Consider the following 14,941-nt stretch of genomic DNA (forward strand, 5'->3'; position numbering starts at 1 on the left):
TCATATTATAAGTGTACATCACCTTTATGCTCATCATAACCATAGATTACTACACTTACATGGTGAGCTACAGAACAATCATTAATGAAACTAAGGGGATTCCTTTGTAATTACAATCAATTCCAGGTTATCTTTTATGCTATTGAAAACAGTTTATGTTTACTTGTGATTTTTAATCTCCTGATAAGTTTTCATTAAAGTCAATTGTTTTCCAGAGTGTAAATCATAACTGTTACCAGATTAAAGGGAAGGGAATCTATCTGAACAACACTCCACAATCACAGACATATGAGGTATCATTAAAAATTATTTATAGACACAGAATGATATTCTGATTCATTCACTCTAGAGACTTTTCTAAATAGCCCTCAATCAAAATTGAAGTATCTTAAGTAAGTATCTTAAACCACTAAATAATTTAAAAAAAAAAAAAAATCCAAAGGAAAGGAAAAAAAACCCCACCAAAATCCAACAGAACAAACAACCTAGCAACACTCCCCCCACCTCCCCCAATTCTCAGAACTCACAGAACAGATTCCAGTCTAATCCTTATATAATTCAAGTAATGCCCCAATAAGACATGAGATGACAATATTTAAGAATTCTGTTACTTCCATTGAATAGAGAAGTCAGAAAAAGAAGAAATCCTAACATCAAAACTTAAACCAAACAGACAAAACTAGACCCTTATTCTACCAAAAGATGCAAAAAGATTATTGTTCTGTTTGTCTTCTTCATACTTCATGGTCTATAATATGTAGAATAAAATTTTTTTCTTGCATTCCAAAACATATTCTTTCAAAATTCCCAGGCAGTCAATAATACCATTTAATAAACAGCACATTAATTACTCAAATGCAATTTAGTAAGATAAAATCTTTGTTTTCTAAGACAGTGAAGTATAATTAAAACTGATTATGAAATTAATTATATTCTAAAGGCACTTGTTTTCTTAGCCTTACTTACTGCAGAAACAACTAAATTTAATAAAACTGTGAAATGCACTGATGGCATTACATGAAATCAATTAGAGCTCACAAAGGATATTATTAAACTGTTAGTGTAGTTTTCATTTGGAGCATCAGCCTCTGAGGGCTGAACTCCATGGCCTAGCAAAAAAGTGATTTGCTACCATGCAAGAGAGAGAAGCTTCAATTCCCAGGCTGGAAAACTTGTCTGGCAGCACTTACAGTTCTTATTGTACCATGCATCATATTAAGTAACACTAAATAAACACTTAGATAAACACACTTATTATTTTTCCCCTCTAAAATACGGGCCTCAAGTAGTACTCACATTACACAAAGATGCTGGCAGATCAAATTGACTCAATATATTTTAAAACATGTATTCTGTCGGCATATTTTAAGAAGCATAAAATACTAACCAGAAAAAAAAATAGCTCTGTAAAATTCAGGTCAGAAGCAGCTGGTAACCAAAATTGGTTATCATCTGAGTAAGAAGGAAGGAAGACAGCCTGCCTACTGCCTGTTATATTTATACAATCTAATAAAAAAATATTAGTTGCAAAAAACCATTCCATACCATACATTTATTTTTCACTCTCCAGGAGGTGTCAGACTCTGATGGAAAACTGAAATATAGAATAAATTCTGCACTATAAGGAGATAATCTGATTAAACTAGATCTGCTGCAGAAAGATGGTAAAACATGAGGAACTACAACCAGAGGTAATATGAGAATATAAAGAAATGCCAATAATTTATTATTATGCAGATTCAATAACATGGAAAGAAACTACAGGTGTAGTTCTGTTCCTCAGGATTATGCAAATATAAATAAATAATTAAGTAGTGAATTTCCAGAGCCCAGTTCAGCAAATTCAGATGGTGTTCAACTCACTCTCAGTTCAACAGAACTTCAGTATGTGTTTGATGCAAAAGCCTTACAGAAAATCCTAACTCCACTGAGGATGAATGGCTAACCTTCAGCTGACTTCAAAGGGAACAGGATGTTCTCTGATAGTTCTACCTCTATTCTTTTTTGGATGAATTTCAAAGACAAAATTCTTAGCAGAAGAAATCATAACCCTTCAAACAAGAATTCTGGACCATTTAATAGTGTGGAGAGAGCCATAAATACACCAAAACTCTAAGTCTGGCAGTGAGGAAGTCTATTTTGCTATGAAGACACAAGACAAAAATGGATAAAACTTAAACTTCATGTGCTCACAGGCAATTCTGACAGTCATCCAACTCTTTCTCTTAAATAGTGCATGATTTGCAATGTTTCCTTCCTTCTTAATTATTTTTTTGAAATAGTTATCAGGTGCTTACATTAAAAATATACTTGATTTAGCTTGAGATCTATAATTTTGTACTCACTGCCATGCAAGTATCCTCTATGTATTACAGATAATTTATCCAACATCTGAGGAGATGTATTTCTTTTCCCCAGCATATGTCTACCTGTTCTTAAACCACTTTCCAAATTTAAGTAATAGGAATGAGCACATAACTGATGCATTCATCAGTTTAGCTGGTGATTCAGCTTTACTTCAGCTTATGCAAAGAAATTCATAAAGCATATCATAACTTCTTTACAAGCAACAATTTGGGAAGCAAGTCAAGGATGCATGGTTTTGTTGCAGAAAGTTCTTGAATAAAACAAAGCTGAACTGAAAGTATATAGTGTAATCAATGTGAATAATGTTCAACATTGAGCATTAGGAGCCTTTTCCAAGGAAGTAGTAAAAGGTGGTACTAAGTGCAGTAATGAACCATTGGGGAAAAGGTATGAAGAGCAAAATGGAAAATTTATTCAGATTAGTCAAACCCAGAAGAAGTTGAGTAATTCCAAAAGGAAAAAAAAAAATCATCAGCAATATGATAGCAGAAAGATTCCGTAGATGTGTTCAAAACAACAGATACTACAAAGAATATTTAAACTCAGTATAATCTGATGGGCTTGGGCTCTGAACTAGTGGAAGCCTTGAAGAAATTCAGTATTTTAAATCAAGTCCAATAGCTTAATGAAGGTTCCAATACATACTAGCATCTGAAAGGTAGTAAAAATGAAAGGAATAACTATTTATGTCCATCTTTAACTCACTCTCCTGAGACTAGGCTGGTACCTTGTCCCAGCCAGCAGAAAGGAGAGTAATATCAGACATAAAACCAGTGATATGATGGGAAAACTAAGTTAGCTAAAGCAAAATTTAATAAATACATTCCATACTTCTACTTTTATTTTCCCCAACAAAAAAGGAAATAACAGTGACAAATATCCACAGCTCCAAGGGGTCAGCACAGTATAAAAAGGAAGGGCATCACTAAAGGCAGATCTGAACTTTGATTTCTTAGTGCCATCTTATTGCACAAATGTATTCTGCTGGTGTTTCCACAAGAAAAAAATAAGACAAGCACTGGAAGCACTGCCTCCTGCCCCTTGGAGTAAATCCTCACTTACAGGGAAGTGAAACTTACAGAAACTTACAGGTAAACTATCTCAAAAATAAATCTAACTCCTTGGAATCAGTGAAGGTATCTGGTTCATCAAAACACACTGATAGTAATTCATTAACATAGCTGAAGCATCAACCTCAGACATGTTCCCAGCACCAAGAACTCATGGAAATTTTGGAACTGTTTACAATTACTGATAGACAGATAAATAAATAAACAGCATCATGTTTTTCAGATTTTAAGGCAAAAAATAACTGAACCTAGCATATATTAGCCATGTTGTGGGGTACAGAAAATGCATCCAAGTTAGATTTTAAAAATCCCAACACTAAATTAAACTCTCACTTGACGTGAATTAAAAAAAAAAAACAAAAAACAAATCAAACAAATGTATAAGATATAGGAAAAAATCAATAAAAGTAAATAGGGACAATAGCAAACATATAACACTAGCAAGATAAAATGCAGAAAGTGGGAACTGGGTGTTGCAAGCTTGGCCCTTTAGGCACTTCAAAAAACTATGCTTTTGCCATAAATTTGCCATAAACTGTGTCAATTAAACAGAGCACAATCTTAGAAATACATGGCATGTTTTAAACAGATAAAATAATACCAGCAAGTGGATCCATATAATGCATTGCCACGAGGCACTACTGTTATTAAGCAGATATAGCTCAGATATGTAACTGATTATGTACCTTGCACAAAAGAAGAACTTGCAGTAATGTCAGCTAGAATGATAGCTCCAAGAGCTATTATCTCTTATCATTTGCAGAAGATAATATTTTTTTATAGTTTGCAGGAGATGTAATTCTTAGTAGCTGGGAAGTGCTCTACATTTCTTAAATTTGTCAGGGAATTATAATAGGTCAGTTAAATTTGGGGTATTGGTCAAAATTTCATTAATATTGGATGACAAACAACATGGACATACAAAATAATTTTTTCCTTTTCCCAAATTTCTTGCTTACTTACTGTTTCCCATTTTATGCACCTGTATCAGACACATCATAAATGCTCCATCCTCAAGATTTATTATCCTCAATAGAATCTCACCTCTCCTCAGTGATTTCTCACCATTTTTATTTTGGGAAATGCAAGAAAACCACATTGCTGATTCTACTGCTTTCCTATCTGCCCTCTGTGTTGCCACTTTCCCAGATCAGTGCCTTGGTCAGCAGGAGTCACAAACATCAGCCTCTTGTGCCACTGATCCTTACCAGAAATAATGGGGACTCATTATTTGTTGACGTCTTTGTGACTTTCTATAACAAACACGTGATTGAAATTTCAGTCATAACCACAAAAAAAAGGCAAGCACTGCTGTTGTCAAGTTGACACATTTGGTGGTAACTTCCAAAGAGAGATGAAGCATTTAACAGCAGACTGAATTATGCCCAGTTTCAAGCATGACTGACAAGCCAGCAAGGGGAAATCTTAAACTGCCTGCATAGCAGCTGAAGAAATACAAAAATACAGGGAAAACACCACCAGAGGGGGAAAAAAAAAAATAAAAAAAAAAAAAAAATAAAAAAGCTATCACAAGAAAAACAATCCAAACAAAACATGACAACTAAGGTCAAATTCATTTTCCTGGCACTCTGCTAATCCATCAGTTTTATTAATTTCTCTTCAGTTTGTTTTAAAATACGTGATGCCTGATAAGAAGTCTATTGAGGGGACTGGAAAGACATTCATTTGCTCTGTGAGCTTTGGATGAGAGCAATAATCAGTTTGCTATAGTTGGTTAATTCATCTACAGGCAAATAGGAAATAGATTTAAGGTTAGACTTTCAGAGCACAGAGCAATAGCTTCTGTTCTTGTTTAAACAGAAACTAAAATTTTCTAATTATGTCAGAAAATCTCAACTTTAAGAGAAAGAACAGCACATTTGTCTTAATTTTCTGATGGGATGGGAACAAAAATTGACATTTCTATTCTTTTGCAGATCAAACTTGTTTTTCCTTAGTACCTTGCTCCTCCTTCCTCTCCTGCATGTTAAAAATAGGGAGATTTCTGAAATAGAGTACTTCTTTGATATGTCCACATTAAGCTTCAGTTGTGATACAAGTCTGGCCACAAAACTGCTCTCACTCTAGAATCCTGTTCCATAAACTATTTAATGAATTTTTCCAGTTGAATTTCCCTTAAAAATCAGATCCATCCTTATTTTCAATAGAAAGAACTAAAGAGCATTTAACACAAAGTAATTATGAAAAAAGAAACATAATTTTGTTTTAATCAAGACCAAAATAAAAACCAAGAATGAGGAAAAGAAAAAAAAAGCAAAATAGTAAGTGTATGAGTGGTAAGGAATGGTCTTCTAAATGTGTTTCCTGCTTGGTTTCTGTTGGTAACTAGTTCACACTATTGGAAACTGATGGCCTCACTGCAAGATACCAGTCCTATTCTCCTTTTTAATTGTTCAGACTTAAATCATTATCACTGGATTACAGTCAGAACATGATGCTAGTAATACCAAGGTCGTGGGCTCCATCCCTGTATGGGCTGTTCACTTAAGAGCTGGAATGGATGATATTTGTGGGTACCATACCTCTGAATATTATGTGATTCTGTGATTTAAAACCCAAAGCAACTAAGCTCTCAAAGGGCTGAATTCATGGTGTCTAGAAATCTGAGCAAATTCTTCATGGAACAGAAAAAATCCAGCCATTTAATTTAAAAACAGCAGCACTTTTTTCTGTGAGGTCATTTTTGTTTGTCTGTGAGAGGACTTAGTAGACCTCTTGATGATCTTTTGCCTTTCTGGAAGACATAAAGATATTAGACTATATATATATAGACTATACATATATTCTAGTAGTGGGAAAATTTAATTTCTTTAGACTCATGCAAAAACTTTTAAGAAACTCATCCCTGAAGCACCAAGGATCCATAGAACCTTTTGTCAGATACTGTATTACTGATGCTATTCTCTCAAGAAATAACACAAGAACTCTTTACCTTTTATAATCGTAAAGCAATTTCTCAAAAATCACAGGAATGTGTTCACAAAGGTGAAAATGATGGATCACACAGCATTCTGGGTAACACTACCTTTTCAGTGCATCCTACCAGCATTTTGAAAGCACATCCAAGACTATACTCTCAAATACTAAACCAAGAACATTCACTGCCACCAATTGAATTCTCATCTTGGATCTGATGTCAGTGTTGCACAAAAAAGTGCTGTCAGCTCAGTGGAGAACTAAGATCAAACTAGAATATAAGTAGCTAAAATGACTTCCTAGATCTCCTGATCATATAAACTTCATCTGGCAACTTCATTTACTTCTTTTTACAATTTTTTTCCTTATATGTGATGAAATGTCATCATTCTGAGGGATATCAGGAAGAAAAAATAGCAAAGCATTGTTGACTGATGCCATTGCTGGTAAGACTGATATAATATTTCTGTACCTAAATATTTGCTTGAGATTGTAGGCAGTTAGTAGAATGTCTTTCAAACACATTACCTCTCTTTTATCTATTGTCATAAAATAATCCCTCTGCACCAAATTTTTTTGAGGTGTGCTTTTAAAAATGGATATATTAAGAAATGCTGTAAGTAAAACATAAGCCAAAAAATATAAATTTAAATCAAAGAATCTAAACCTTGCCATTCCCACTCTTCTTATAGTATTCATCTGAGGACTTAAAATAAATGTAACAGAATAGAACAAAGAAAGCAAAAATAATTAAATCTATTGTCAGAAAACAACTCAGATAACTTTAAAGACATCCATATTCTAAACACAAAAGGCTTAACATTTTTCTGCATCAAAAGCAGCAAATACAGTTTTTCTTTAGAGTTTGCTAACTCTGCTAGAGAGCAACTTCTGAGAAGTGTGGAGTATTTTACTGAGAAATTTGTTTAATGAAAATGAAAGACTTTTTATGCCCACTTCCCTAATAAGAAAGGCATGAGGACCTCATATAAAATCAGACTTTTCAGAATAGTTCCAGATTAAATGCTTTTTTGAAAACTTTGTTTTGTTCAAAATAATACTCGAGACCTACATCAGTTCTTCAGAATAAACATGTTGACATATTAAGTTATATGTTGACATATAGAATTATGTCCTTGACATAATCTCAACTGTGTTACCTCAGATTGCAGAGATTCACTTTGTTTAGTGTGATCATTAGTCCTTAAAAATTCCATACCAAGAGAAGTTCTGACAAATATCTAGACTGAGAATTTCTTTGTTAAATAGTGCAGGCAACAAAGGTAAATATATTATCAATATCTCTCAGAAAACAAAAGAATTTCCCTATAATTACAATATTTTCCACTAGAATTTGCTATTTTAATTTAGAATCCATTGCTAAATTGGTGTAAATAAAAAGCTTCAGCATGATATATTCTCTGCAAAGAAGCAGTCTCTCTTCATGTCTACTTTCTCTCAGCCTGACAAAATTTTATTGAAAATCAATCAATAAATCATCACAGCATAATAAGAAAAATGAAAATTATAACAGCATTTTTTGGGGAAAAAATAAATTTTTATTGGAAAAATGAAAATTTTTCTCTTTATCTAAAGTCACATTTTCAAGGATTTCTTGCTCACAGCCCCATGAATGCAGCTCTATAGCCAGGACAACAACTGCAGGCACAGATGTGTAAACAGACTTCTCAAGTAAACAAGATTCCCATGGCCACAAAATGTGCCTGCACATAGAATTTTTGGAGCTGCTCATTCTCATGGTTCTATACAGATTTTAGGAATTCAAACCAAGCTTCAAAATAGTGGGAGAATGGAAAGGGAAATGATGAGTTTGCTTGGAGACTGTGAATTCTTTGCTGCTTGACATGAGCAGCCTAAGCCAAAATGAGCAAATAAGGTTTTCAGAGATGGCTCCAAGATACAGTCTAGATACTGGAACCAACTATGGGTCTTCAGTATAACCCAAAAAAAATCACACTTCTGGCTGCTGCTAGTGTGTAAATGTAGTTTTTCTCACTCAGACTGCAATACAACTGTAAAGCAAATATGATTACTTCCACAAGTAACATAAAGTAGTGTTAGGACAGGTTCAGAGTACTAAGAAAAGCTGTCCCTATCAGAATGATTGAGTCCTTTCTCTGCAAGTAAGAAAATTATACTTACAAAATTCATGTACAGATAAAAGTTACATTCTAATATTTGTATCTTTGTAACAAGCAACAGCTGATTAGGAATAGTTTGCTGCTGAAAGACCAAATTTAGATTATGACCTTTTTCCCACTTTATTACTGTTTCATTAAGCAGTTACATATGAAGGAGATAGGCATCACACTTTTGTACTGTTTATATCCTTAGTTTGGCTGGCCATTTACATTTTATACTGTCCAGCTGACACACAAAATCAAGTTTATATAACTGGATGCATTAGAGAATGAGCACCATTCTTAGTTAAACATGAGAGCTGGTACCTCAGGTCTTTCAGACAGGTTTAGAAACTCATCTTGCATCTCCTTGCCTCTCCTTGCACTGATTTTTCACTGTTCAAAATGTTGTAGTGGGGAAAAGAAAGCTACTTTGTTTTGTTTAGATTGTGGTGTGTCCTCTGTATTGTTTCAGCGAAAAAAGCATCCAGAGCAGTGACAGCTCCCAACACCTACTGAGCTCCATTGAGCTTGGCCACAGGAACTGGTGGGTGATGTGAATATTTGAAGATGTCTATTGCACAGTGGTGTTTTGGAATCCTAAAAAATTCTCAGAATATGCTCTACAATTATTTTCATAATAAACACTCCATTTAAGAAAGATCAAAGTCCATTTTGAGCTTAATATTTTAGCTAATGATGTTTAACACATTTAGTGGATTCACAGGAGAGGAAAATATAAGCAACTGTTGATGTTTTTGTATAATAATTCACATAAAATATGTCTGCCCACAAAAGGAAGAAGTTACATAATACTACCATAACAAATATTTTTATATAACAAATTTCTAATGGTTGCTTATATCATCTCCATTTTTCCCCTACTGAGAAGACCTGAGTTCATCTGCTGGATTTATTTTTGTTAATGCAGGCAATGGAGATCACTTTCTCTTTAATTGCTTCAGCTTAAATAATATGGCTATTTCTTGGAAAGTCAATGCCTCTAAAGAAGAAGAGGTCTGTTTACAAGTCAGTCTGGCTTTTGCCCAAGCGATCAGTTCATGTGGATTTTAGTCTGTCTTTGCAGTACCAACAGCAAAAGTAAAAATAAAGAAGTGTCAAGTGAAAAAAAGGGAAACAACCATCAAGCATTCAGCAGCTTGTCTCTTAAAGGACATAGAGAGATACTGGTTATAGCTCAGTGCTATAAAACACAACAGTAAGGCAAAGGGTAAACACACAGCAATCAGCTGCAAATCTACTTAAGCAAAACAAAACACAAGCTAGCAGATGTTGCCTTAATGATTGAAGTACTTGTTTTGGCAACTATTACCAACAGGCAAAGTGGAATTTTACTACTGCTGTTTTCTTAGTAAACTGGTTCAGATTTCACTTTTTTTTTACAATGACACACAATTCTGATATTAGTGACAAATTTAAGGAAAAACAGTTTAAAATAATGTAAGCAACTTTTAGTTTTAATTTTAAAGGAGGATATTCACAAAATATTTAGGCCATTTAACTTAACAATATATATAGAGAAAACAAAATCTTCAGCTGAATATTTCCTCTTGGAAATTAAGATATGCATAAAAAGTGATAAAGCTGCTCATAAAATACTGGAGAAATGGTCAAGAACATAATTTGGAATCTATTTCTACTATCACAGTGAGGTGACCAATTCATCAGAGCACTACTCATTGTCTAGATGAAAATAACAAACGTGGATATATCTGAAATCTTTGCACACATATCTGAGTGGAAACTAGCCTTTCTTGAAGACTGTGATGAAACAATTTACATCTTCTTTCTACTGAGTAAATATCCTCTTACAGTTCAAAAGATCCCCAAAACCATAACATCATAAAATCCTTTTTTATTTCTCTATGCAATAATCTGAAAGATGAAGAATTGAAGCATAGAAAGAGGGCAAAAAATCCAAAGTGAAACCTCCCAAAAACCAGAACAAATTGGCATTTAAGTCATCCAAAGGCCCGTGGACTTTACTATATTTTTCCACAGGGCTGTTTAACAAAGGAATCACAGAATCATTTAGGTTGGAAAAGACCTCTGAGATCATCAAGTCAAACCCTTAATCCATTGCTTCCAAACCCACCTCTAAATCATGTCTCTAAGTCTCACATCCAAATGTTTTGAAATCCCTGCACAAATCTAGGACATTTTTTCAAGACCTCACTCAGGAGCTGCTGCATGAGCAAAATGCCTGACTTGTGTTTCAAAGAAACCAGAAAAATCTACATGTGCAGAAAATCCTCCAAGTAAAAGTTTTATCTGACTTGATGCCTTAGTATGTCCATATTTATCAATGTTTCACAAAAGACTGACAAAAATGTGATCCAGCCCTTAGAGAAGCCTATCAACTACACATTTGAAAAGAAGCAGCATGCTTCTTTTCCAAGTTCCCAAATCATGAGGTGTTACAAAAGTTGCATACAAAACACTACATTAAAAATATATTATAAAAGTAACAACATCATACAATCGAAAACAAGGATACTCATTTCACAGCTCACATTTATTCCTATCCTTTTGTACTTCTTAAAGGGAAATGTCAACTCACTCACCTAAGCAGTTCTCTGCTTAGACATAAAATATTTACTATAGTAATTCAACTAACACATCTGTGCATTTTATAGAAGCTTGCAAGGAATGTGTTTTGAAAAACTTGTACTCTCTCAGCCTAGCACTTGGCAGAGTCCATGCAAGATTGGCAGCTCTCACCTTTGGGCAACATTAGACACATCTGGGTTTGTGCCTGAGGCATTTGCAGATTTAAAAATGCACCCTTAGCTACAATTAATACAGAGCAGCCACAGCAGCTACACACATAGCCTGGACTTCTCACCAAGCAGGCTTGTAATTCTAAGTACAGACAAAAGCACTTTTCTTTGGTTCTCACCAAAATCCTTTTAAGCTGCTGATTGTATCTACTCATGGGGAATGGTTTTGAGCATTAGACTCCCAGCCTTTCTCATCCAGCAATAGATGGCCCCCCTCAAACTCCTTCTCAGGCCACAGTAAGCAAAACATTATTTTGTAAAAATACAGCTACTTCTAATAAAGCTAAAATGGTTATTACTATAACAGGAGAAATGCAAGCAGGTATAAATGTAATGTTTATACCAAAATCTCAGTTTAGTTAAAAATAAAAAGCTTTCAAATTATTGTGTGCCCTTTTTTTAGTGGATATCAAGAGTATCCCTTTTCTCATTAGAATAGAGTCTTAAGTCAGTTGTAAGTTTGCTGCAGAAAATTGCTGCTAAAGTGATTCATTCATACGAACATCAAATCTTACAAATAAGTGACATTAAACTTCTGTACTCATCAGTGATTTAAATAACTGCCATTATTCAAGAAGATCTACTGAATTTACTGCATATTTAGCTAAACTGACTTTTCTGGCCTTGTTCATAGGCTTTAATTAAAAAATATATTAAGATCTAATTAGTTTACAGTTTCAGTTATAAACTACAAAGCTTAATGCAAGATATTAATTAAAACAACTTTAGTTTAATTTTTACATATCTAATCTTATGTGCAATGGTTTAAAACTCTTTTACTACTATAAAGAAAATGATTTTTAATGCAATATGTTATAATCTTATAGATTGCATATTGGATGACTCACAATTTGTTGTCAAGCTTCCAAAAAATTGCTTTAATAAGGAATTGGTATCTAAACCAAACACTGAAAGACTGTGAAATGTAATTAAGAATGTGGTCAAGGATTTAATAAAAACTTTCTTCACTAAAGATTTGCTTCTAAGATACAGGATAACATTTCTACTTTGACCCTGCTTCAATAGGATATGTCTGTCATTTTCAGATTTGGTTTATGAGTCAGAATCACTATTGTGACTGTGATGTGGAGATAGTACAGCTATATGAAACAATTTTAAATACTTGAAATATAACCTATCAGCTTAAGCTAGTTGGCAACTGTTTATAGCAGAGGAACATTGGCAGGAAGTTAAATTTTATTTGTGATAATTAAATGTAATTCTAAAGACACATTTCCAAAAAATTCTACAGAAGAGTCGTGATCACTACAGTCATGTTCCTTGCAAAAGTTACATCTTCTATAATCTCCAGCTGCAGCTGGACAATGAATGTTAATGGAGAGTAACAACAAATCTAATAGCAGCATCTATATCCTACCTTTTATTAATGGCAGCCCACGATGCATTAATGCTATCTGTCATCAGTTGTACATTTCTGGTGTCATCTGCTGAATAATCACGGAGCAGCTTAAGAGCCATGTCATTTACCACATCTACATTTATTTGCCATTGTCGTATTTCTTTTGAAAATTGCTGAAGTAAAAAGAGAAAGAAAATATAAATCTCAGAGCAACATAAAATGATCACATACATTGTACGATTATTAGAAAAAAAGCTGAATAACTTACATCAGCTGTATAAAAAGAAGGAATAAAAGAAAAAATACTTCCTCAGATTTACTGGAAATGAGAATCAGTCTTTCTATATGTTTTAAATTATTTTAGTCATAAGTCCACAGGACTACTTCTGAATTCTGAGAGGACCAAGCAAACAACTTCTAGATGCTGGAAAGACATGACAGCTCAAATAATTACTGATTAGAATGTTGATGATTCTTTTCTGAGACAAAAAGAGATGGATGTATTAAAATGCATTAGGAAAACTACAGTTATTTGTTACATTGAGTACTGAGATAGAAAATATAGTGAAATCATATATTCTGACTAATTTTCTTTTATATACTGTGAGATAATACTGACTTGGACAATTAATACCTCTCCTTTCAGGTTGTTTTTTTTAAAAATTGAGTTCATTTTAACAAATTGTTTATGTAATTAGTGCCACCTACTGGAACAGCACTAAATCTGCAATACAGCAAAATACTACTGGTAAACCTATCCAAATCTTCATAATGCTAATTTATGCTTAATACTAAAAAGCTTTTTAAATTTAAGTCATTATTTCCCCCTTTCCTCTCTACTTTCTCCTCTCCTTTCTTTCTTCTCTCCTGTCCACCTAGGCCAGCTGCCTCACTGCAGAAGTGAGCCAGGAAACCCAGAGCAGTCACTCAGCCAGCAGCCAGTTCCCATGCAGCTTTCCTGTTAGTCTTTCTCTCAGAGCAAATTTCCATATAAATGCACTAGAGCTGCATATTTAATCCATAATGTGTAACAAAAAATGAAAGAGCAAAGTTAATTGATTGCCTACTCGTACTTTTGTAATAAACAGGCTCCAACCAGCCAATAGAATGGACAATACAAGTTGAAAAACAGTTTGTAAATAGAAATAGCAAATTGCATATAAACATTTGAAGCTATTTACAACAAACATAAGACTCGACTGTCTTTATTGTTGTGCTGTAATACACAAATTGGGAAATGCCCGTGAAGAAAAAAAATAGTTTTTTTCCCTTCATTGTCTCAAAGCAGTATTCCTTTTGAAATCTTGTTTTGACTCAGATAAAGAATTGTTCACATAAAGCTGAACTTACACGTAATCCCTAGTGAAAGAGTCTAAATACTAAGTAAAAATAAATAAATGTTAAAGAATTAATGTGTTTATGTTTTAATCTCAGCAGGTCTGTAAAGAGATTTTGATAGACTGGGACTAAAATGCACTTGCTCTTTGAATAGAGTCCAAATGGAGTTTTGGGGGTGGGATTCAATTTCCCCCCCCTACTCTTATCTGTTAAACAGCTACTTCAGCACCTCCAGGATCTCTCTATAATTTCAAACTGCAAACAGGTACTTCTTCCCCTTTTCATCATGGGAGGGCAGATCACTCCATTTCTGTGCACCAGAGAGCTCCAGGTACTAAGACAGCTCCTTGTTTATCTGTCTTGAAAAAGGGATCGTACCAGTCAAACATTAGGAGGAGCCTACAAACCCCTAATGCTGAAAACCATCTGAACCTGTAATGGTTAAGCTCATCTAAGATGAAGCTGTCTAGACAATTTTTAAAGGAAATTTCTCTTTGCTAAGTAAGGAGATCTAGACAGGAGAGGTGATAATTTTGTGGAAAACACTACTATTTCTTTAAGGAAGATACAAGCAGGTGGTTGTTTTAGAAACAGTCTACCAAGTGAGCTCCTTTCCTGCCATAATGATATACAATAAATATATAACTTTTAATATTTACATAAATATAATTATATATATACAAAATACTAAATAGTAAATAAATTCTACAGTAATTATAATTTCAGTTTTGTAGATCTTATATAGCAAGTATCTATTCTACATTTAGGTCTATCTATATTTTACTCTGCCTTTCTCTTCATTTAAAATTACACAGGCATGGCAGGTAATTTTTATTCTCAGCCAAAGAATCACAGCAGACTGATTCTTCACTGCTTTATTAGAAAAGTTACCATAATATTTTGCCTGCATTGTAAATTAATGGTCTG

The 14,941-nt window shown here is 33.8% G+C and overlaps 1 protein-coding gene across 3 annotated transcripts in view; it reads right to left on the bottom strand.

Annotated features, from left to right (window-relative positions):
* DMD (dystrophin) overlaps positions 1-14,941 on the bottom strand; it is a 1,135,346-nt gene that overhangs the window by 240,924 nt on the left and 879,481 nt on the right. For all 3 annotated transcript variants that reach the window (XM_056512754.1, XM_056512922.1, XM_056512842.1), the window contains one exon: positions 12,695-12,849. In XM_056512754.1, coding sequence (XP_056368729.1) covers positions 12,695-12,849 — 155 coding nt within the window. The remainder of the gene's footprint in view (positions 1-12,694; positions 12,850-14,941) is intronic.

Source organism: Oenanthe melanoleuca, chromosome 1 (genome assembly GCF_029582105.1).
Source record: "Oenanthe melanoleuca isolate GR-GAL-2019-014 chromosome 1, OMel1.0, whole genome shotgun sequence".
Taxonomy (NCBI): domain Eukaryota; kingdom Metazoa; phylum Chordata; class Aves; order Passeriformes; family Muscicapidae; genus Oenanthe; species Oenanthe melanoleuca.